Source organism: Lontra canadensis, unplaced genomic scaffold (genome assembly GCF_010015895.1).
Source record: "Lontra canadensis isolate GAN:19392208 unplaced genomic scaffold, GSC_riverotter_1.0 scaffold4, whole genome shotgun sequence".
NCBI classification, from domain to species: Eukaryota; Metazoa; Chordata; class Mammalia; order Carnivora; family Mustelidae; genus Lontra; species Lontra canadensis.
In genome coordinates this window covers 53,566,223-53,590,896 of record NW_022630998.1, presented here as the reverse complement: position 1 = coordinate 53,590,896, position 24,674 = coordinate 53,566,223, and the positions used below count along the sequence as shown (strand labels likewise).

The 24,674-nt window shown below is 47.4% G+C and overlaps 1 protein-coding gene across 2 annotated transcripts in view; it reads right to left on the bottom strand.

Moving 5' to 3' along the window:
- Positions 1 to 24,674, bottom strand: part of DPYSL3 (dihydropyrimidinase like 3) — a 109,924-nt gene that overhangs the window by 15,275 nt on the left and 69,975 nt on the right. For both annotated transcript variants that reach the window (XM_032850701.1, XM_032850707.1), the window contains exons 2-7: positions 15,480 to 15,568; positions 11,225 to 11,409; positions 8,120 to 8,284; positions 6,039 to 6,100; positions 4,997 to 5,077; positions 1,381 to 1,449 (exon numbers count right to left, since the gene is read on the bottom strand). In XM_032850701.1, the coding sequence (XP_032706592.1) occupies positions 1,381 to 1,449; positions 4,997 to 5,077; positions 6,039 to 6,100; positions 8,120 to 8,284; positions 11,225 to 11,409; positions 15,480 to 15,568 (651 nt within the window). The remainder of the gene's footprint in view (positions 1 to 1,380; positions 1,450 to 4,996; positions 5,078 to 6,038; positions 6,101 to 8,119; positions 8,285 to 11,224; positions 11,410 to 15,479; positions 15,569 to 24,674) is intronic.

Here is a 24,674-nt window from a genome sequence, read left to right as displayed (position 1 = left end):
CAAATCTCTACAGGGACCAGCATTTAGGAACAGTTTCACAAACAGTGCTGATCACCCTGGCCCACTCACACCGCGGAAACAGCTTTCCAATCCTTCACATGGGAAGAGCCCGGGGCTTAACCTCTTGAGCTCTGGCTTCTTCACCCAACAATAATGCCAACTGCCCGGAGCAGCAGCAAGGACAGCTAAGGTAATCAGCACAGCGCCAGGTGTGGGCTCACGTTTCATAGAAAGGGCCTGGTATTCAGGGGACAGACCTTTCTGGAATGCTGGGAAATAATGATAAATGATTTCAACTGGGAACAACGTCATCAGACACAGGAGTTTCGGGAATGCTGACAGTTCTGCTTCTCCAGCGGGGCACAAGGGACACACCTGTATTCAGCTTGAAAAAATTCCTTGAATGTTTATGATAGGGATGTTTGTCTGTGGGTGCATTACCTTTTAATTTTTAAAGGCCTCTAAAAGAGATAGGCAACAGGAATACGCTCTTTCTGGTTCTGACTCTTGCTTCCTTCCGCAGAATGGAGGGCTGGGGACTGGAGAGCAGGAGCCAGGCTCAGGCCACTCGCACAAACGGCCCCACATGCAGTCTGGGTGCCACTCTGGGGCTGGCCTTCCAGAGCCAGTGTGCTCTCGGCCTTACGGGCAGCCAAGTTCCCACTCTGTGCCCTGTGCCAGCAGCTAAAGCCGCCGACATCCCAAACACATGCAGTCAGCCACTGGTTATCTTTTAGTCCCTCGTCAGCTGCCAATCAGGCCCTGTTCATCATTCATCTTACACATGGGAAACTCCCATACCCGGACATCATCATCACCTTACAACCAATCGATAGACATAAAGTCTATGAAACACCCCCTTCACCTACTGCGCCTATGGCCGGTATTTTATTTGGCAGGACTCAGAACATAACTTGGAATAAGGGAGGAAACGGAAATGTCTTTGAGATGGACACTGACTAAGAAAGGATTTAGGTGTTTACCTCTCCAGCTGAATCGGTGTGGAGGACCCTCCACCCTGTGTCCTCTTAAAGAGATGAGGGGTCACAAGTAAGCATTTTCCTCACATTGCTTTCTACTTTGCTGAGTCCCTTGAGTTGGTCCATCCGACGTGTAGCCTTTGGAACAAATGTTCCAATATGCTGTCTGTTCCTCACAGACTCTCCTCACTTTTCCTCAAGGTTTGTTCTACACCGTGTAAGCAGGTGCCTGGGGAAGGCAGGCTGAACACAAACTCTCCAAATGACAAATGAGCAGCGGGCCACACGCCGGGCTGCTGGGGACTGGAGTCACACGAGTCTCTCAGAAGATGCTGGAAGGACAGAGCACCTCCACCGCTGTCCTGTTACCCACTCCAGTCCCTGGATCCCCACAACTCACCTCCTCTGGTCTGCTCAGCACATGGCCTTCTGGGCCAGTGATCCCCATTTCCAACATCCGGGTTTGCTCCTACAATTAGAAAAGAGAAAGAGACAAAAGCTCCACTGAGGTGTGGAAAACCACGCTGCTATCTTTAAATCTGAAGAAAAGTGATCAAGGGGAAAAAAGACTAAAACGCATATGTTGAATACATTTGTTAAGGTTCCATCTGGAATTGTAAAATAGGGTCAAGTCTTAACTAAGAGGAGAAAAAAACGTTTCGGAGTGATGGCTTTTTTTCATTAAAAGGACGGCAATCTTAGAGTACCAGAATTTTTTCGCCAATATACATCATAAGTCACACCAGCTCACTTATTCCTTAGCGTCTCCTGCTATGTTTTGCAACAGTCTAGTTGCGCGCACCCCCCCCCACACACACCGCCTTTACATCAGGATCGCCCGGCTCACTTTTGCAGCCGTGTGGCTGTCTGGCCTTCTCCAAATCAGGATGGAGAGGTGAAATTCTAGGAAGCTGCGCTTTAATAAAGCCCTTGGGCTTTCTTGTCATTCAAATGTATGCCTGAAACAAACAGACTCAGAATTTAACCAGACAAAATGGTGCCTCCAAACATCATTACCTGACTCAGTCTTTTGGTCAGATTCTATTTAATTAGTCTGTTTTGTGACAAAACGGCCTACCCCCTCACAGCTGATGGCTAAATTCCTCAGACTTGTGGCCAGCTTTCTGGAAGGAGCAGGTGGCTGGGCAGTAAGCACATGCATGGGCTAATTGGGACTGGCAGGAATCCTCAGCCGCCGTTTGTGCAGTTTTGCTGGCCTTCAGTCTCCAAGTACGAAGGTCAGTGCCAACGAACGTGTGCGCTGATGACAGGGAGACAAGGGAGAGAGCGGGACCTGAACAAAGCCTTGTGCACCTTGGAACTATGAGAAGTGGAGAAAGGACAGGAGTCCTTCACCCTATGAAAGAACTATTCTGTTGTTGTTGTTGTTTGTTTTGTTTTGTTTTTAATAATATATATAATTTTAGAGGTATGGGAAGAAAGATGCATACACTCTCAGTGACTGTGAGAAGTGAAATGATCTCCGTCTCCAGCTCTACAGCAGGATTAGAGAAAAGGTCAGAGGCTGAGTTTTTTGCAGCAAAAGAACTTCACTTTTCATTCTTACTATTCCATTTCTCAAAACTTGGACTGAACACAATTTCTTCTGAACCCTGAAGAGTCGCCGCTCTGCGTTGCCTCCTGAAGTCACAGAAAGGTCAAGGTGTCCAACTACAAAGCCTCTTCTGTCTCACCTGACACTGTCACGTCTCTCTTATTCAAGAGCGCGGGCACCGTGGGCAGGAGGGAGCTCGCTCAAGTCATGGTTTCCCAGCTGAGTCACATGGCGTGCCTGCCGTTTATGACTGACCTCCTACATCAGAACCTCTGGAACCAGGAGAATCCCAGGAATCTCGAAGCTCTGCAGGGGACTTTAATGCACTGCTCATGCTGGGAGGTCCCATTCTAAAAGCCATGGTGTCCCTACGGCCAAAGGTTAAGAAGGGCATGCAAAGACCCTTCAAAGCTCCCTTACCTGGGTGCGGGGGGCCTGGGCACCATGAGGCACTGGCCGTTGGTGTAATTACATCCCAGTTGGGGGGGGGGGTGCATGGCACAATTTTGGTTTGCTCCATGAGGAAAGGAACCCTGTTTTATTCATGTTCCCTCTCGAAGCCCTGGCACATAGTAGGTGCTCTACAAACCCTATAAGATGAATGGCTAAAGATGCTACCCTCTCAGATGGTCCTGCAGGCTTAAAACTTTTGATAATGTTCATGGCGCATACCCATGAGAGAGAGACTTCTTGCTCCTTGGTGACTTCTGCATCCATCAACTCTGAAAACAGCAGCTGCCTTCATTTAGACAATGTGAAGTCTTTCAGCTCAATCTGAATGTAATAAGCACACATAAGAAACCTTCCCTGACTGAGAACAGAGCCTTCACAAGGTAGAGAAGAGAGGGGATGGGGGGAACCAGAGATAGTTCGTTGCTAAGGAGCTACCAGAGGAAGCCGGAAAGGGGGCTTACCATCGAAGCCCATCTGCCCCCACAGGGGCTTGGAGGGAGGAGCAGGGAGTTTGGTTTCTAGGGCATGTGGAGGGAGGGTTGGATCCTCTGGCAGCTGTGCCGAAAATGCAGAACAAGAGGAGTGACAGCTCTACCACCACGGGGATGCCTCCCGTGAGCACTGGACCCTCTTCGGAAAATGAATTTCATTATCTCTGAGTGTGTGGGGGAACGTGGGAGAAGGCTGTCAGGGGTCTGACTAATTAATCTTGGTCAGTAAGAGGAAATTACACATGTAGCTCCCCTCCTCCGCTGGTGAGATAACGTCCAGAATCTGAAATCCTAACAGCTGGAGCCCTGCACGGCCAGGACATGCTGTGTCTCTGGGGGACCTGCAGCGGGACTGGTGGGGCAAGAGGCCCGGGACACACCAGCTCTGGGGAAGCCACACCACCTCAGAGCTAAGATTTTCTTCTCTCCGTTACTAACTGTGATCCTTGGCTGGTGACCAAATCCTTCTGAGTCCCATATCCTCCTCTACAGAACACGGCAGCCATCTTTGAAGGGCCAGCCAAAGAGGGAGTGACAGTATACTAGAGCACATACGAGTGCCCAGCACACGGCAGTAAGTGTTCACCACATGGCAGCTGCTGTTAGAAGCTCACAGGTCTGGGATGAGGGTCAGCCCCACAGTTCCCACACCTCGCTGACCACAACCATCAAGTCCTCGACAACTTCTAAAACGAAGGTACAGCCCAAGGACTAGTGAGCTACGGAGTGCGTCTGTTTTGGCTCACCTCAGTAATCTTGTGCCCGGCAAAAAGCACTCAGGAGATACTCTTTGAAAAAATGCAGAATGGTTTTTCTATGAATGTTATTAAATGAACCAAGAGGGCTCCCTCTCTTCTGGCGGCCTCCTCCTAGTGGAGACCAATCTTGGATGCTTCTGAGATAAACAGACCCTGGCTAAGACCCATCTGTGCATCCAGCCCATTAAGCAACGCAGGAGATGGAGAGGGTGCCTTCTGCTTACTCATAAACAATCGCTTTGGGCCTTGGAGCCTCGCTTTCCTCACTCTTGCCTCAGGTTTCTCAGCACAACTTCTAGGAAACCAGTGGGGCATCTGATCCCCACAAGACCCACGTTCTTTACTAAAGCTGTGAGCTCCACAGTCCTGGAACAGATTTCTAGAAGTGCTATTTTAGGGTTTTTCTCTAGAACAGAGACTGTCCCGTAGCTTAGACTCACTTTTCAAAGAGAATCAGCAACGTTCTCCCACTAAATGGCCCAATTTGAAAACCTCCTCCGGCATGCCTGTTCTGATCCCCGAGAATGGCCAGACAGCCCCCCCTTTCTACAGCGTCCTCGGCTTTCTCCCTCGCTTGCCTTCATTGCCTCCTCCTAGCCTGGTGCGTTCTTTAAGGGAGGTCCTGTTTTTAGCACAGGGTTCAGGACTAAGCCTCATGCCTGTTAAGAGCTCACATAATACTGAAGTAACGAGGGAAGAGACAGGCCTGAGACCCAAGCCCATGCAGAAAGCACACCCCGGGGAGCCGCACAGCCTTACCTGGGCAATGATATCCCCGTTCTCGGCATGAACCTGCGCAATGGCTCCCAGCTCGCCCAGACAGGTGAAGATCTCGTAGAGCTGAAAGAGAAAGGAGTCGCTGTCACTTTCATAAGCCACTGAGGCTTTCAGCAACTCCATGCAGGGGTCCATCACAAGGGCCAGAGGTAAAACAAATGAGGGAGGAAATCAGTGATTAGGGCAGAAAACACAGGCTAAAACATGCATAACCAGAGTGTGAGTCCACAGGTAAAACAAATGAAGGAGGAAATCAGTGATTAGGGCAGAAAACATAGGCTATAACATGCACGACCAAAGTGCGAGTCCACAGGAACTCTAGAAAACTGTCTCTATAAAGAACACATCCTGTCTCCTCAGGGGACAGGGCAGACGTACAACAAAGTCCTATGGAGCCTTCTGCTGTGCCTCGAGCACACGTTTTTAATGCTATTCGATCCTGTTTGGCTGAGACAGACCTTCACAGTCCTTCTCAACAAATGCTCCTGAGAGCTGCTACAGCCGGGCCAGCAGCTCAAGGGAAAGCTGGCTCCCCGATTCCTAATCTTCCCCAACCTCCTGACCGGGAGGGATGGGAATCTGTTCTTCGAATTTCCTCTGAAAACATGAGAATCATCTCAAACCAGCACATGCCACGAGACCGCCTCGGGGAGAGCCAAAAGCAAGCTGCTACCCCAAACAGCAGAAGGCCCTCCTTAATGCTGCGAGGCAGAACACCTCAAACTCCACCGAGCTCATGCAGGGTTTAGGCTTGTGAGCTACATGGAGTTCAGTGTGCCCTTCCTCTTGTTCTTTTGAGAAAGTTGCTGCCAGTGGAAATTCTAGCTCCCGATCTGCCTTGCCATGGGCACACTGCCTGCTCCCTTATTTAAAACACAGCATGGACCTCGAGGGCTTTAAGAAGCACTCGGGCCCAGTAGCCTCCCACAGCAACCACAGTGAGTCATGCTCCAAGAGCCAAGGTCATCGGCAGCAATGGGAAACCCATCCAGATACCCCAAACCACACAGCAATGGCTTGTTACCTCTGTGTTGGACACTTGATACAAGTCCTTATAGGCCATGTAAACCATGAAGGAGTTTACCCCTGCAAGAGAGGGAAGGGAGGGAAAAAGGAAGAGGACAATATTAGCATGACCGCTCTCCTTCCTTTGCTCCCGTCGCCCGTGGGGTCCCAGTGCATTACAGGAGCCTGGCTAACATAAAGCAGATGCTTCCCATTCTCCGTTCTCTCCTAACGTGCGAAAGCAGCCATGCCTATGTGGTGTCAACAGCAGAATGAGCTCTGAGGTGTCTCTTTCTGCCTCCCCCAATCGGTTCCCCAGCCCAGAGGGTCAGTAAGCTTTGCCATTGCTCGAGGCAGTGCACACTGCCGAGACTCGGGGGCAGCAACCATACTAGTTCAGTGAGCTCGGAATACCTCACCTCTTGGTCTCCTCACCTATAAAACGGAAAAATGACAAGAGCCTGCTTCATGAGGCAGTTGGAAACATCGAATAAGACAACAGATACTGAAGTCTCAGCACCAGACCAGCCACTGTATTTGAACTTCATTAATGGAGCTCCTGGGATGGGTTTATTTAGCCACTTAAGGGCTCTACACTAGAGCCTGGGGGGAGGGGGTGCGGGGGGCTGCATCTAGGATGGAGACCATGTCCTCGGGGTGCTGGCTTTTTTTTATTAAAAGGATGGCAGCAGCTAAGGGGTAGAAGTCAAGGTGCACCGTGTAAGGGCTGTAAGGGCTATAGGGAAAGAGCAATTTAACTCTTCACCCCAAAAGAGACTATTAGTGTAGTAATTTATATAAATAGGTGGGGCTGGGGAACAGAGAGTCATTCTGAGGAAAGGAGGATAATTTTGGTCTCCAACCATTAGGGCCATCTCAGCCCACAGCGTTCCAGGCCAAAAGCGGGTTGTAATGTGAGAAGTTCCCTACCCAGAGTGGTTCAGCTCGGGGCAGTTTTTCCTAACACTACCCTTCCCATAAGCCTCTGCGTCATCTGTGGAATGACCCGGGCCCTTTGGAAGGGAAGTGAGTGTTAAAGCCGTTCCATTTTCTACCCCAGTTGAGATGCCCAGTGTGAAAGGAATCACAAAAAAGGAGTGGGTTATAATCTCATATCCTGGATCAGGAGGGTCTGGGCAGAGCTCATCAGTTGAGGAGGGACATCGAACATTGAAAATTCATCCTCTGGGAGCCCGTCCTCTCCCCTGCAACCCAGAGCCCACTCTTCACCACTGCCCTCCAGCAGCTGCATCAAGGCGGCTCACCGAGAAGAGTCTTATTTAGTGTTGTAACAATGCATGTTACTATGTTAGTATCAGGACTGTGATTGTAATGATATTAGCATAATGCTATTACTATTACAGTGATATTCTGTACCCTGTGGCATTTATCCTGTTGCCCTTCACTTGTCTGCTTCCCTTTGCCTGGGACATTCAGCAATGACCATACCTTACACTCCCCTAAATCCGCGGGCCCCATAATGATGCCAAGCACACAGTGTATCTGTGTGTGCACATGGGGGGGACTGCGGGTAGGCAAAATATCTGGCGATCGAAAGGCAGAAGGAAGTAGAGAACAGAAGAATCTAAGACGACCAGGGAAACCTAAATCATGGATTCACTGAGAGGACACCCCCGTTTCCATGTCCTAAGCCCCAAGCCTGAGTATGAACGCATCTTTGCTCCCACAAATGCCGTTGCCTTTTCTGAGGATGCCACTGTTTGAGAACGTAATGGTTTGATCTTTGGAACATAAGTTACAAAGGCTAATCATTCCTAATCTCGTATAAGTGGCTGTGTGACTTTCCATAAGATGCTAACCTCTCCTGGCCTCAGTTTCTTCCTCTGTCAAAAGTGCAGTGTTGCATGAGGTGAAGGGCACAGACTTTGGATACTTTCATTGCTAACTAGCTCTGTGATCGCAGGCCACTTATTCTGAGCCCCAGGCTCTCCACCTCCAGCCTGAGGATAATCATCCCCTAGTATGTGGGTCCCGAAAGGAGTGAGATGGCATCCACCCAGAGTGCCTAGAACACAGCAGTACCCCTTAAGGTTCCAGGCTCCGAGCAGGGAGAAGGGAGGCGGGCGCACAGGGGCTCACCTTTGTCCTTGATGAGGTTCTGCACCTCCTGCTTGACGCTGTCGTTCCAGTGGGTGATGTCTACGTGCAAGGCATAGTCGCAGCAGCTCTTCCCGTCCGCCCACTCTCGCCACTTCTCGTAAGCCTCCGTGAGGCTGGCCTCGGGCTCGGGCACCACGTGGTCAACTGAACGACAGAGGCCCCAGATGGGGAAGTCACTGAAACCGCCTCTGCTCCCCCCCTCTGCACAGGCCTGGTCCCACCTGTTTAGCTAACACTGCGAAGCCACTATTTCCTGAGCGTGGAATCACCCTAGAGAGTGTTCTCTGGCAGTTTCCAGATTGCTGATCATTCAACTGTTGCTTAGCCAAGTTGCTCATGGACAAACTACTAGCTTCCCTAAACCCGTTTTCTCATCCTTGACATCCGTACTCAGTGGGATAGAGGATGGAATGTCATAGTTCCTTGCTTCTAATTTTGTTACATGACTAAATGGCAAAATGCATGAAAAGATTCTCACCTGATGCCTGGCACACAGTAAGTGCTCCATGATGTCAATGTGTGCCTACTATGTGCCATTATTGCCAGTATTACGGGAAGCAAGTCAGACTCCCTTCTAAGTTGGAAAGAGGGTAAAGTGATGTCAGATTACAGGACACTGACGTCCTTGTGCTTCCTGCCATAGCGAAGAGCCAGTGTCACAAACCTGATGCTCAGCCCACAGATCTTATTTCCATGTAAACTTTTTATCAAGAGTATCTTTACGTGGGGCACCTGGGTGGCTCAGTGAATTAAGTGTCCAACTCTCAGTTGTGGCTCAAGTCACGATCTTGGGGCCCTGCAGCAATCTCTGTAACAAAATCAGCGCAGAGACTGTTTGTCCCTCTCTTCTGTCCCTCTACCCCTGCTCTCTATCTCTCTAGAATAAATAAAATCCTAAAAAAATATATGTTTTCTGGGGCACCTGGGTGGCTCAGTGGGTTAAAGCCTCTGCCTTTGGCTCAGGTCATGATCCCAGGGTCCTGGGATAGAGCCCCAAGTCGGGCTCTCCGCTCAGCAGCGAGCTTGCTTCCTCCTCTCTCTTTCTCTCTCTCTCTGCCTGCCTCTCTGCCTACTTGTGATTTCTGTCTGTCAAATAAATAAATAAATAAATAAATAAATTACATATATTTTTTCTTTTAAGGCCCAAATCTACTCCTGCAGCACCTGCAACCGTGGATAGCACTATTCAAAATAATGACATTTACAATTGGGAAGGCTAAGACAAAAGGGCCACCCTCGTACCTCCCTTGGACAGGTGAGGGGGTGTGCAAATTGGTACAACTTCCCTAAGAAAAATTGTGAAACACACATCAAAAATCTTGATATTTTTCATACCTTAATTCGATGATTATGCCTGTGCCTAAGACTTATTCCCAAGGAAATAAACATGCTGTTTGCAAAATGTGGGTGCTGAAGATGCTTGCCATTGCAAACATTATCTACACATTCATTTAAGTGAAAAACTGGAAACCATCAAAGTCTTCAACAGTAGAGAAGTTTGGCTACATAATAAGTACATCTTCATAAAGTGGATGATTAGGCACCCATTTTAAATGCTGTAGTGGAATGAAAACAGGTGAACGGAAAGACATCCACGCCAAGATTATTTGTGAAACGATCCACTAAAACACCACTAAGAAACAGTACGTCTATTTTGATCCTGTTTCTGCTTCATAGGAAGGAAACTAGAGCCAGACTGTAACAGGGAACGTGGACTTTATGGGTTTTCTTCTCTGGCTGCCTCTCCGGGGCTTAGATTATCTAGGAAGGACACATACAGCTTTGGGTTTCTTGGTATGGTTTTCTCACGTCCCCTGCAACTCTGGCTTCCCTCTAGCTCCTTCCCTAACCTAGAAGACCACGCACAATACACACTCCCTGGACACTGAACAGGCCCAGCTCCCTGCCTGGAAGGCAGAAAGCCAAACCAGGATCACTCACTTCCTCAGCCTCCTACCACAGGCTGCCCACATGCGCTTATCAGAAAACGGATGCCAGGAGCCGCACCCCTGACGTCTGGACCGGCATCAGGGCTTAGGTGGGCAGGCAGCCGCTGCGAGGTCATCTGGCTTCCTCCCTTTGACTGGAGAAGAGCTTCGGTCTCTCTGAATTGCACTTTTTATGGCCTTGGTGCAATTTTCCTGGGCTTCCACACCCAACCTGCTGGGGACCAACCTTGCTAGAGCTCCAGTCACAAAGGAGGCAGAAGACAATGAGCCACTCCACAGCTCAGCCATTCTGTGTTCTTGGATGGGTATAGACAGTGGTAAAATAAACAGTGCTCTTGCTGACCAAGTTTAGGCCTGGGACTGGGAGGGGACCCAGTTCCTTGGGATTCCTTTGGAACAGGAAGGACTGCCCTGGAATGCTATCTGTTCCGTAATCCCATGGCATGCAACTCCCTAGATTTCTCTGGAATTGCAGTAGTTCCCAGGAAAAGAACGAGAGAGAGGGAGAGAGAGAGAGAGGAAGAAAGGAAGGAAAGAAGGAGGGAAGGAGGGAAGAAAGAAAGAAAACAGGAAAAAAAAAAAAAAAGGGAAACCTCCCCCACCACTTGCCTCATCTTCAGACAGTTCCTAACTGGTCAAGAGACAGGGCAGACCAGGTAACAGTCAATGCCACCAAACCCCACAAGTTTCTCAAGCACTGCAGGTCCCCATTACCCTTCCCTCTCAGGGAGGCTGAGCCCCATCCACACAGCTCTGCCTGTGCCCTCTGCCCCCTCCTACCTTGGGCCCGAGCTGGAAATGCTGAAATAATGTGTAGTCCACCTCCACACTTTTCCCAGTGTCCAACCCAGAGATGATTGCAGATTCCCCACCCGCCACACACCCAGCCATGCTCTCAGGTGGACAAGAGGGGACACTGTTTTCCTGGCCGTGCGCCCCATGAATCTCCTCTAGGCAACTTCAGGGAGCTGCCAGGCTCCTCACTACCACCTGCTTTCCTCAGGTCCCATCAGGCAGAAGATCTGTACACCAAACTGACAGACATATACAAGCTACCGCCAGAGAGCACGGGGTTAACCCGTCAGTAAAAGAGTCACTTGTTGGGACCAGGAGTGTGTAAGGCCGGGCGACTCACTGATCATGGTGGTGCCCCCCGCTAAGGCAGCCTTCGTCCCTTGGAAGAAGTCATCCACTGTGGTCATTCCCTTGTACGGCATCTGGAAGTGAGTGTGGACATCGATGCCTCCAGGGATCACCATCTTCCCATTGGCTTCGATGGTCTTCACTCCTCCAGGGACAATCAGATTGTCTCCGATTTGCCTGGTGACACAGGAAAGCAACTGATCATTTAAAAGAGCCACTTTGAAGACAAACATAGGATTATAAAAAGTTTAGACATGGCAACTTGTATTGATCGGAGTGGTCTTTGCAAGTGATTTGCAAGCCCAACAATCAAGAAGCAAATGAAGACAGGTGTACACCCAGAAAACAACTTCTATAGACATAAAATGAGCTGATCTGCTGCTGGGTGGAACCGTGGGTCCTGGCTTCGCGCTGTAATCCTGTGGGTTGGACAATGTCTACAATATAGGTGCATAAGAAATATATATATTTTTTTAAATAGGTGTTTTGGGTATCCCTTTCATTTTGTTCTTTATCTTAGGGAAGGGTGGAAAGTAACATTTGGAAAAGGATTAAGAGAATGTAAAATAATGAACCACTAGGAGAGACTGAAGGAAGTAATGAATCTTCTAGAGACTACGTATGTGAACTTAGCTACCCTCTTTAGCGAGAGCATCTGTGTTCCTGACAAGAGGGATCTGCTGGAGTCATTTTGTACATCGGTCTTGACTCCCAATTCCACCCTTCCCTGATAACTTATCTATAAATCACAGCCAAAGGCAGATCCAAAGGCAGAAGCCAAAGACGGACACACCCAGCAGTGGACATCTTAGCAGCAGCATCAAGAAGCAAGAAGGAAGGTGAGGGTGACCACCTGTACCAGACACATCTTTGCCCAGGAAGCTTTGGCACATCCCTGGAAGGAAGAAAGGGGACCCGGGTGGGGAGGAAGCTGATGAGCACTCCAGAAACACACTACCTACACCAGGCAAGTGACAAAGGCAACTGCTCCTGGCCAAATGTTACCTCATGGACTGCCTGATGTTGCTTGGTTTACAGGTGACTTCACACCTTTGGCTTAAATGGCCAGTTAATTCTAGGGAGACTTAAGAGTCACAAGCCTCAACATTATGACTAAACAAGTCCTAAGTTGGGAAGACCTGTAGCCCACTACCAGTGGCATGAACACATTCCCCTTTTGTTCACAACCAGCCCAGACAGACTTCCTCTTGGGAGAGTAAGAAGTCCACCAGTGGCCTTCCAAAGTCTAAGCTCTGCAACTAAAATAAAGTATTCCTGACATCCCTAAGAGGTCAACTTCACCACATCCCCCCACCCCCCCCCCAGGCCATTCCAGAGCCACCACAATTCAAAACACACTGTGGAAAAAATACAGCCTCTGACTGTACCTCCATTAGAGTCCAGATACTGGCCCCTATGTTCCCATTCTTCTCCCTCCCTGATCTTCCTCAGAGACAGATGGAGAACCAAGGCCATGAAGAGGCAGTTACCCAGCCTGTGTGTGTGTGACTGCTTGTGTGTTTCCACCATCTTGAAAATGAGTGGAATACCATGTCTGAAACAGAAACGCCTTCCCCCTTTTCTCCACGGAGCCACTCAAGGTCACATGAATCCTCAACTGAAGGCTTGGCTTCCATCTCCCCTCCTTGGTCAAATCCCAACTGACAGCCGGGTCTAATAATTAAGAGCAGATCTTCCCTACAGGAGACTATGTGGGTTCACAATCCTGGCTCTGCTAATTACTGGTTTTATGACCTTGGCCAAGTTGCTTAACCTCACTGTGTCTTAATTCCTTCCTCTGTAAAATGTAATAAAAAACGTTTCCTCCATAGGTTTGTGGTGTAGATTAAGTGCCAGTATGCATTAAGCCCACATAACACTGCTAGGCACAGGAAAATTCTGTAAGCGTCAGCTATGGTAATTAATAAACATGCTAATCCCACACAGCACCCTCTTCCCGCCCGAATCTCATCTACTCCACTACTTCAACCATGGTTACTGACAGTGTCTGGTCATGTTATGTCCCTTGAAAAAATACAGATATCTCAGTCCCCCTCAGAGACTGTAAGGTCCTGGGGAGGCAAAGTAGGTCCCAAGGACAGCCACCAAAGCATGTGACATAGTGTGGGTCCTGTGCCTTGGGCAACCACTTTCCAAATAGCAGGCATTCCATAAACATTCAGAGACAGACAAACAGCCATGTAACCACTGGAGGAAATTATTTCTGTTTTCACGCTCTGTGATTTCCAAATGTTTTTAAAGACTGAGAAGATGTCAGGACTGGATAAAGAGCCACCCTTCTCTCTACCACCGACACACACATATATGATGGTTACATCCTTTCTAAAGTCCTTCGCAAGCGGCCTTCTCTCTTCTAGTAGAGACGGCATCTCTAGTAGCAGATGCCTGGCTCATGGCATGAAGATGGATTCTGAGCCTGTGTTTAAGGCTCAACTGTTCAAAGTGCTGTGATCAATTAGGGATACCCATCATGAGCTCTGAAATGAGGAAGAAGTATTAGGTACTACCTTTTTTCCATCTCTGAGAATCTCTAAATGAGGGAACTTACCATCTCCAAAGAGAGCTGACGATATACCATAATTTTTTAGTAAGAGAAAAATATAAGATCATTTGGGGCTTATCTTTTGAAGAAATTCTTGTTTCATGTTGGCTCGCTTGCCTACTGTTCCCATTTTTCCAACAGTGCTCCTGTAGGTAAGGTGACTAAACGAGAATATCTTCATTCATGCAAGTTCATTCATTCATTCAATGTACTTGATTAATATGTTGATCGTTACCAAGTTACTTCCTCCCTGTGCTCCTCTTTCTCCTCATCTGAGAAAAAGGTAGTAATCATACTTGCTTCATGGGATTGCTGGCAGATTAAAGGAAATGAGGCACGTAAAACATTTAACCGCCGCTGGCACAGGCTTCACTGTCACTAAAAGGTAGCTCTTATAAAAGTCTCTCCATGCCAAGGACTGGGTGACGTGCTCAGATATGGAGCTGAACAAGACAGGGTGTTGCCTTCAGATGCTCAACAGTATCAGAATCGCTGCTGACTGTGAAGAGCACAGGGGTTTTGAAGGCTCATAGAAGGGAAACCAGCCTAGATTTGGTGGCTGACAAGGAACAGCCACCTACAGAAAGTTCTTTTAAGCCAGGGCTTCAAAGATAAGGAAGAGATCCACTATGGCCAGAACCTTACACGAGCCAACAAGTTTACAAATATAAAAATAAAATGTAACAAGGCCCAGGATGGCTGCTAGATGCTAGATGTATGCTGATAAGATCAGCATACACTGATCTTATCCAAAAGCTTCTCAGGGTGGGAGCCTGTCTCGCTGTCCGTGATAAAAGGCTATGTACAGACCATATCTCTTTTACAGATTACTCCGGAGGGAGCCTACACAGAAAGGGAACGCGACTGCACCACTTACAGGCACCCAGTAACAAATCATTCTGTAAGGTAAGTGTACATCCCTGAAGCATCTACTTGAAAATCTTGTCTGAGGTGTATGTCCTATCTGTGCTCAGCCCACCCAGGTTCTGCCTAAGTCATGGCTCGGTTCACATGCTCTTTCCAGGCCCATACCATCCTCTGAAGGGATTTCTCCTTTCTGGGCATTTATCTTCACTTGAACTCCTTTGACACCAACTGTACAAGGCCTTGTATTTCTAGGGTGATGCCATTTTGTGCACATTTTTTCAATCAACTTAAGGACAACAGTCACACCTTCCACCTCTCTAAGATGCAGAGAGTGCCCGTCAATATAGTTCACACAAGGGAGCCCGCAACATCATTTGGTTGATCAAATTCAAATTTCTCACTTCATTCACAAGACCCATATAAATTAAGGCGAGCTCCCATTTTAAGGGATTATGGGCACCCAGAATGAAGGGTTCAAATAAAGATTCACTTTGGGGCACCTGGGTGGCTCAGTCAGTCGAGCGTCCAACTCTTGGTTTCAGCTCAGGTCATGATCTCAGGGTCCGGAGATGGAGCCCCATATTGGTTTCATGCTCAGTGGGGAGTCTACTTGAGGAGTCTCTCTCTCTTTCTCTGCCCTTCCCCCTGAGCACCCTCTCTTTCTCTCTCTCTCAAATAAAGACCATTTTTAAGGAGAAGAAGAAATGAAACACAAAGAATCAAAGGTCTAGGAAGCAAAAAAGAAGCAAGCTTCTTTCTGAGCCTCTGATGAAGAGAGGAAGTACAAAAAGATAAAGATAACGTTCTACATACTTACTTTATTAAGCCATCTTCCATGTAAATATCAGCATAAAAGGACTGATCATCATTGACAATTCTACCGCCCTTGATGAGAAGACGGTCACTCTAGAAAAGAATGCAAACAGAAGTTATTCTCAGAGCTAGGAATCCAGAGAAGAAGGGTCTGCCGAGGTTTTCCCAGTTCACTGTTCTAGAGGTCTAGTAGGAACCTATTTACTGAAGACAGCTGTGTGCTCAATGCAGTAGGTGTTTGAATTGGGTATATTTGTTGGGGATCCGGTCTTTCACGTTTGCCCCAAATTCAAACTATTCTACAGTTCCACCTCTTGCTCCTACAACCTACCATAGCCACTGAGAAACATCACTACCTGAGGGAAGACACTATTTGTATTATCTTTCCTGGCTCAGTAAGCAATAAATATTTAAAGCGGTATATAATACGTACGCCAGTGCCTAGCACCCTGTTGGCACTCAATGGTGATTCTCAAAAAGGGAACTTGGGATCATGCAATGGTGATTCTCAAAAAGGGAACTTGGGATCATGCAATATAAAGCCTTTGAAAGTCTTTATAATGACATGGGGATATTTTAAAATTTTAAAATTCAGGATATTTACACATGTATGCACACATACACATAAGGTGGTGGAAAGTGTAGGACAAGCAGTGAATGGAAAAAAGATAAAATAGCTCTACTGTTCTATAGTTTAACCCAGGGTGGAGAAATTATGCAGGATTCATATTTGCTACATTAAACTCCCACATTTTTCTGAAATGTGTTTGTTGCCATTATTATGAAAAAAAAAAAGGCCTTTCTTATAATTAAAGTCTTTTTAAAAATTATAGCTTAGATGAGGTTTGGATAAGGGATCTAACTGGAAACAATGCACATACACTCCAAGGTTATTAAGAAAATATGGGGTCGGGGTGCCTGTGTGGCTCAGTCGTTAAGCGTCTGCCTTCAGCTCAGGTCATGATCCCAGGGTCCTGGGATCAAGGCTCATGTTGAGCTCCCCTCTAGTGGGGAGCCCGCTTCTCCCTCTCCCTCTGCCCTCCCCTTCACTCGTGCTCACTTTCTTTCTCATGCTGTCGATCTCTCTCAAATAAATAAGTAAAATATATTTTTACAAAATAAAATATAAATATATAGTTCATATATTTCAGGAGCGGAGCCAATCAGAGTCAGCTTTTAATATCCCAGATTTCATTAAAAGAATGACTGGAGTTTGGATTGCAGCGTGAGGGGTAGATGTGGCTTTACTGGATTCCTGAAGGAGAAGAGAATTCACAGGAGCCTGGCTGAGTGGAACAACTTGAAAAGACAATGGTACATTGCATTTGTTAAGAATTCAACTGACAGACTTCAAGTCCATCCATCCTTTCATCCATCCATCCACTCATCCAGCAAGTAATTAATATGTATGACTAAATACATAGAGAGGATCCTGTTGTTAATGAGTCATACCATGCCACTGCTTTCATGAAACCGAAAAGGGATATGTGGCAATCAAGGAAAAAGAAAGTCAATAAAACAAATAAAACAACGTAAAATTGAATCAAGGGTCACAAAGTACAGGGGAGTGAGCTTATTTAACCAGAGGTGGAAAGAGACCTTTGTGGGGAAGATCATGTAGATGGGGCGGGGATGGAGAGCTGCAGGCAGAGGGAATAGCACACCCTGGGGCAGAAATGAGTTTTGTTTCTCTGAAAACCGGAAAAAGATCAATTTCAAGATGCGGAGCTCAGGGATCAAGAAGAAGAGCAGCAGAGACAAAGCGGGCAAGGCAGACAATCAGATTAATGGGGAGGAAGCCCACAAACAGGCTGACTTCTGGCTTCGGAAATAAAAGGGTGTGAACAAGGCCAGAAAATGAGAATTGAGGCTAGGCATCCACATGGGTACAGCAAAGTGCCACTTAGTTCCGCCCACTCCCGGGGATTACATGAGAGTAGATTTCATCACACCATACTGTCAGGGGAGAGGCTCTGAACCAGGTACGGATCAATGAGGCACCAGGGAAAACACCCACGTGTGCCGCAAGGAAGATGTGTGAATGACTTCAATTGCAAAGTCCCACCACACGTGATCCACAAGCCCCTCCCGATCTGGGATTAGTCTGTAGGCCCGCCCTCATCTCCGTCATGGATGGCCTTGTGTTTCATACCACAGCAAAGTAAGACGCATGTAGTTATTGTCACATAGCAGGCTCTGTGGCCACTAAGACTTTGCCACAAAGTTCTCTCTGCCTTCTCCCGTGTTCACGTGGCTTCTGACGACCACCCTCTCCTTTGTCAAGCCTCCAGTAGAATGGGTTTCTCCTGTAGAATGCATTACCTGACTTGCCAGTAAATCCCACCTGCTCTCCTTGCCATTTAGTTCAAACAATTCTATTGTTCTAGAATGGCTGCTTTCCTGTTTTGCCTAGAGCAAACATTCCTTTGGTCTTGGGACCATGCCTCTTTTGATCTCTTTACCTTCATTCCTGGAGCCCATCCTAGATAGCTGTTAAATTTTGGTAAAACAGATGGGTGAAGGGTGGGACACAGGAGGTTGTATCATGTCATTATGATGGAAAGGCCATCTGAGTCACAAAATGACGTGATGTGGCCAGAAAACTGGACTACTGTCTTAACAGTAATTGCAAAATTATATGAGGCAGTCCCAGGGCTATGCTTCCCAAACTAGGGTGCACATTAGAAGAATATGGATTCCCAGGCCTGGCTCTAGGCCACGAGATGTGTGCTTTATAAACTCCACAAAAGGCTCTCATGCAGCCATCAGCCAGCCCAGCACCACGTGAGAGATTAGCACGAGAAACCATGGTTCTGTGTATCCCAGGCACAGTTCTGTGTGTCTAGGGAGGCAGAAGAAGCATCTCCAGCAGAAACTTCATATAATAGTCTTAGTGACTACACAGTTTCTCTCTAATAGGTCAGCGCTCTTCTGGTGTTCTTTATTTTCTTAGCAAAGAACTGAATGAAGTAAACAGCTCTGTGGAAAGGGGCCAGCTACCGCCGGTAGCGAGCCCAGGTATGTAATATGACCACCCTCCCACCTAGGGAACATCTAGCCTCGGGAACGACTGGCATGATCATTACTTCCTTCAACAAGCATCAGATATCAGCCAAGGGGCAAAAGCTATCTTGGGCCTATGGTACGTACAAAGACAGGAGCCAAGTGGAATTAGCATCATTGAGATGGCATCATTGGAAACTCTTCAAATGCTAATTAAATACACCTTCTCTGGCTCAACAGTCAGGAATCTAAATAGATAGAGCACAGAGATGGGTTACAGGCCTGGTGTACGTTTCAGAGATAGGAGTAACAAGACTCTTGCTCTACGGACTGCTGTAGTGCTAATATTATTTCTTTTCATCACGCAGACCAGAGATATCCAAACCTCAGTTCACAGAGTTTGAACAAACGCTGTCCCTCAAGGTCCCCAGCTTGTCCTCCACCTTTTATTAAAGGGGTTCATTAAACTACTTCATTAATTTGAACTCTTTCCATGCATGTGGGGTCCACTACAAAGGGTAGCCTAGGCAAACCATCCTCAGACACAGGAAAGTCTGAAAGGCAGGCTGTGGGCTTGGCCTTGAAGAACAGCATAGCCGCTGATCACCCCCAGGTTACATAAAACCAAACCTTACTGGCTACAAAACATGCTTGCCTGTGAGTTCACAGACCAGCCCTATAGATGAACATGTGCTAGGGTTGAAAACCCACGAGACAAGCAGATCTGCCATCTGTGATTGAAAGTCATCCTCCATGATGTTAGAAAGGGCTGTTGCCTGGGGCCCTGCAGGGTTCCTCACATTCCATGCCCAGCCGCGGACAGAGTCCAACATCCATGAGCTGATGTCCGAAGAGGTGAAAGGGTCTAGCCTGGGCATCTAGCAATGAGGTTGTATGATCTATACGAAGAATGATGGTATTTCTAGAGCACACTGGGACCATCTGGAACCCCAAATAAAACTACTCAGAGCCTAAAATAGCGAAGGACCCTCACTGCCTTGGGTCCTGCCCTGCTGCCAAGGGCTGAGTACAGTGAGGTCCTGCAGGCCAGTAGGGTGCTGGGTATACCAGCAGACCGGGTTGGGTCCAGCTGGCTCTTCCCACGGCTGGGAAAATCAGGTGGACAACTTAACGAGGTGTGGGATCTTGAGTTAGGACTTAACCCCTCAGAACCTCAGTTTTTATCAGCTCAGAGTGGATAGTAATTCCTAGCTCACTTCTCAGTGTGGCTGCCAGGAATAAATGGGGGGGGGGTGCGTGTGTGTGCACGCATGCCCATGTGTGGGCACATGCACATATTACAAAACTAACACAGTAAACACTCTCGAATATTAGTTATATTGATTCCATTCAAATTATTCACAGCACTTAAAAATATTTCTAAAAGCCTTAAACTAAGTATATTGAAGAGAGACTGTCCCCATTTTCCAAAGGGGGAGATGTGCACAAAGGCGAGTGACCTTCTCCAAGCGACAAAGCTAATTAGTTCCAGTTGGAAGCGAATCCACCTCTCCTACCTCTGGACGCTGGACAGATTTCTACTTGAATCCACCAAACCACTGAACCACAGATCCTGAAACCTTACGACAAAGGGCTCTTTCTGATGGGGCTCTCTTTACTGTTTGTTACTGAATCTGACTGTTCCAGGGCTCAAACGGATGACCAGTTCTCTATGGAGGGTAACTTAAGGAATCCAGTAACTTTGAACCCATAACTTTTAAAAGCAGTGCTTTAAACCTGCCCCTTATGGCCTGGGTATATTCATGCAGCTTATAAAGGGACCTAACTTACAATCTAGGATAGCACCAGCCCTTCATGTCTCACAACGCACATTCTTTTCACCCTCACTAGTGTATGGTAATGATTAGAAAAAGCAACCATAAAAAATGCAGAGATTATCAGAAAAAGGGAGAGAAGAGAGAAAAAGAAAGGAAGAGAAGGAAAAGAAGAGAGAGAACGAAGGAAGGAGGAAGGAAGAGGGAGAGGGAGGAGAAAATAAACGCTGTAAGGAGGAATGTGGTTACGAATGGCTGGATTCAGGGCACCTGGGTGGCTCAGTTGGTTAAGCATCTGACTCTTGATCTCAGCTCAGGTCTTGACTCAGGGTCGTGAGTTTGAGCCCGGCATTGGGCTTCACACTGGGTGTGGCGCCAAAAGAGAGAAAAAAAAGGGCTGGACTCCAACTAGAACAGAGAATGAAAGGACAGAATCTTGAACTCAAGCCTACTGGAGATGTGGGTTCCCATTTTAGTCTTCCTCATCTAGTCTTCAACTTAAAAGAACTTAAATCACCACTTCTATCTGAGGTAATGAGAACACGCCTCCCAGAGAAACCGGAGCCCACTGTGAACTTCTTCCCAGTGAACAAAGTCAGCCTGAGAACAGTACTTAAGACACATCTGTTCTATACTCTGCCGACATTCCAGCAGCTCAGAATAAGAACTATAATCCTAGGAACAGAAAAGGAGAATATAAAATGAAGAATGTGTTCCAAAAGCAAATATTTTGTTACCTGCGTTCAAATCACAAAGCACAGACTCTGATCCCAGTGGGGACTTGAGCTCCTTTTAAAGACGAAGGTGCAGGTGGTTATTTAAAATAAATTCCCATCTGGGTAATTAGAGTCAGCTCCCTAAAAACATTCCCACTCTGAAGAATACATTGGGATGGACAGACAGCATGGATGAAATCTTGCTGGGTTTTCTTCCTCTAGAGCAGCATCATTTAGAGAAGAAAGAGAAAGGGCTTTCTAAGAGAGTCTGGTTGACCCAACAGAGTATGCAGGAAAGGTACTGAGAAGGACCAGAGCTCCCATCCTGGCTCTGCTGTCAAGTATGCAGCTTCAGGTGAGACACACAGACTTGAGCTTAACCTTCAGCATCAAATGCTACCACCTGTGCCTGGACAAGTGACTTGGCTTCTCCAGGCTTCCATTACCTCGAAGGGGACAATGCTAGCCTTCTCTGAGGGCACTGGTGAGCATTATGGAGCTACTGTATTCAGCCCTGTATAAACGCTGAGGTATGTGAGCTCCCATCCTTGTTAGAGCTAGCCGGTGTAGAGCGGCCCGCTCACAAAAACTCAGGAAGACCTGAACGAGCACTTTAGCAATCAAAATAGAACAATCTTGCTAGAAGGGGAATGCCAGAGATGCCAGGGCCCACACAACTCCCAGCAACTGTTCTCACTCCTGCCACCAGCAGCCAGGCTCAGCCAAGACTTCTCCTTTATTTTTTTTTTTTTTTAAGATTTTATTTATTTATTTGAGAGAGAAAGTGAGAGAGAGCATGAGAGGGGAGTGGGTCAGAGGGAGAAGCAGACTCCCTGCCGAGCAGGGAACCCGATGTGGGGCTCGATCCTGGAACTCCGGGATCATGACCTGAGCCGAAGGCAGGTGCTTAACCAACTGAGCCACCCAGGAGCCCCAAGAATTCTCCTTTTAAACGCACTCCCCAGAGGACAAGTTCCCATTCGCCACCGCCCCCCCACCCAGGTCATTCTTCCTCTGGAAGGGGAGATAACACAAGGAGGTAAAAATCCACTCACTCTCTTACAGCAGTAATGGAGAGTGGAAGGCAAGATCTTAAGCCTGTCCCCAAACCCACTCTCCCTGTGCCATGTATGGATCTGCTTCTAGGACCCTCCATGACAAACAGGCCTTGGCGACAGAAGGAAAGAGAAGGATCTGGGAGAAGAGAGACACCTTGAATGGAAATGCAGTTTCTTGGCTCCGGGTCTGTACGGAAACTGAACACAGGATCACAGCCTTGGCTGTTCCAGACCTCTGAAATGCTACAGGCAAGTCTCAAAAACATTGTTTCACTCGTCATCCAGACGTACTTAAGACCAGACATACTTAAGATCAATACTGGCTCATCAGTTGTAACAAATGTACCACCCCAGGGCCATACCACACCCCAGGTGTGCTAGGTTAACCTAGGGCACTCCCTTCAAAAACAGAGCCCACCATTTTTTGCTTTCTTTATTATGTTCACTTTGGCCCTGGCAGGGCAGAACCCGAGGCAGGAAAAGCAGGAAAGAGGTGCTAGCAATAGAGGAAACAGTAGCCAGGAGAGGAGTACTACCGGGAGCCGGTTGGCTGCTCACTCCTCTGTGCTAGAACATCAAGGCCAGCTGCGTGATTTCTTCCCTCCCCAGAACCATGTCAGCCATTTTAAAGGGGTGATGATCAGAGCGCCAGACGGGGTATGTGGCCTGCCCTGGGTCAGAGTGGAGTGGGGGATGAGCTGTGGATGGCATCGTAATCCTTGCCCCCTGATAAAGGTCCCTCAGTCTTCTGCAGGGATCCAGACACGCATCAGCACAAGTGCATGACGAGGGTGGGAGTGAGAGGACAGGGAGGGGAGGCAGACAGGAGGAGCCACGAGGCTGCCCCAGTTGCAAGCAAGAGGGTCAGCTGGGCCTATGAAGCCCAAACCTTGGACATGTGTACGCCACTTTCCTGATGGCTGACATAAACTGGTAGAGACTGTACTACTGTCCTTTACATAATATTATCCTTACATAAGCGTATTTTCCAAGTAAACACTGTCTTACTCCTATAGTACTTACTCTAAGCCAGCATCACTTACCAAAAATAGATAGCCAACTTAGGAATGGATATTATAAAAACATCACTGCATTTTGGTGACATTCTGCTGCCTTCGAGGGGGTTCTAAAGGAAGAGCTCAGATCTGCTACGTTTGTTAAAAAGCAAAGTTACCTAGTGTCAGGGAGGCGTTCAGTTGAGACAAGCACTATGCTGAGTCTTCTTCCTTAAACTACTCAGGTGGTTAGAAAAAGAATCAGACACAGACATGTACCCCTGGGGATAAAAATATATTATATGTTTTAAAAAAAAAATTTATAAAAAAAAATAAAAAGAAAAAAATTTAAAAAAAAAGAAAAGAAAAAAGAAAAAGAATCAGAAAGGGGACACAATGCCTCACTGTGGGATTCAATGTTATTTAATGCCCTCTTACAGAACAACCTCATGTAGGACCTCAGGTAGGAATGACCTCATGGAGGAATCCCACCTTTGCGCTTCATCAGGGACCATTGTGGGCCAACATGGGCTAATGTGGGTCCACACAGGCTTGTCAGAAGCAAGAGCGGGGCCCAAAGTGGAGCCACAGGGATATTACTGGGGCTCATGAAGGATCTCTGTGTCAGAAGGTTCGGTTGGGGGAGGAGGGTGGGAGAAAGAGGCAGACTGGGGAAGAGGGGTGTGGGAACACCCCTGGAAGCGCCAGACCTGGAGAAAAGAAGAAACCAGCACATCTCCAGCTGGACTCTGGGAGGGAAAGATGGAGAGGTTGCTATCCAGGATGGAAGCCACCCCTGACAGCAGTTGGCAGAACCATGCAAGAGTTTAGGGAGAGACCAAGAGACTGTGGAAAAGCAGAATACAGACGAAAGAACGGTCAGTGCTTTGAAGAACTAAATCATGGTCATCTTTGGTGTGACTTTAGGCGATAGCTTTGTGTTTTGTTTACGACCTTTTTGTTTTTGTTTGTCTGTTTTGTTCCTTTTTAGGCCTCAGATCTATGTAGCTACGGGTGAAAGTGCTCTGCACACAGGCCAACTAGAAAACTGGGGTCCAGCTTTGTTCAAACACAATCCCATGTCCCTTTAGTTCAACAGCCTGTGCAAAAGCCAAATGCCTACTTCATCAGGAAGGACTGCATGAAATTTCAACCCAGGCCTTGATTCTAGGGATAAATGGGCTTAATAATTCATTCCTGAAACACACACTGGTGTGCCTACTGCCTGTGAACGTGTAGTTTCAGAGCGTGTAGGAAAAGCAAGCTATGAACACGGAGTGAATGAAGTCAAGAGAAAGGGTCAAACTCTCGACATAAAATGATCAGTGGTTGCTAGTGGTTTGGGGAGGTAGGGAGGGAGGGGGTGGTGAACAGGTGAACAGGTGGTACCCTGAGGTTTGGGTAGTGAAACTATGGGCAGTGAAACTATGCCATAAGATACTTTAATTGTGCGTATGGGATATTACACATTCATCAAAACCACAGAACTGCACAAGAGTGAACCTTCATGTAAAACTATGACTTCTGTTACTAACAGATCAATACTGGCTCATCAGTTGTAACAAATGTACCACCCCAGGGCCATACGCTAATAACAGGAAGCTCTGGGGTGGGGGGGGAATGAAGGGAGATCATGAGAGTGCTCTGGGCTT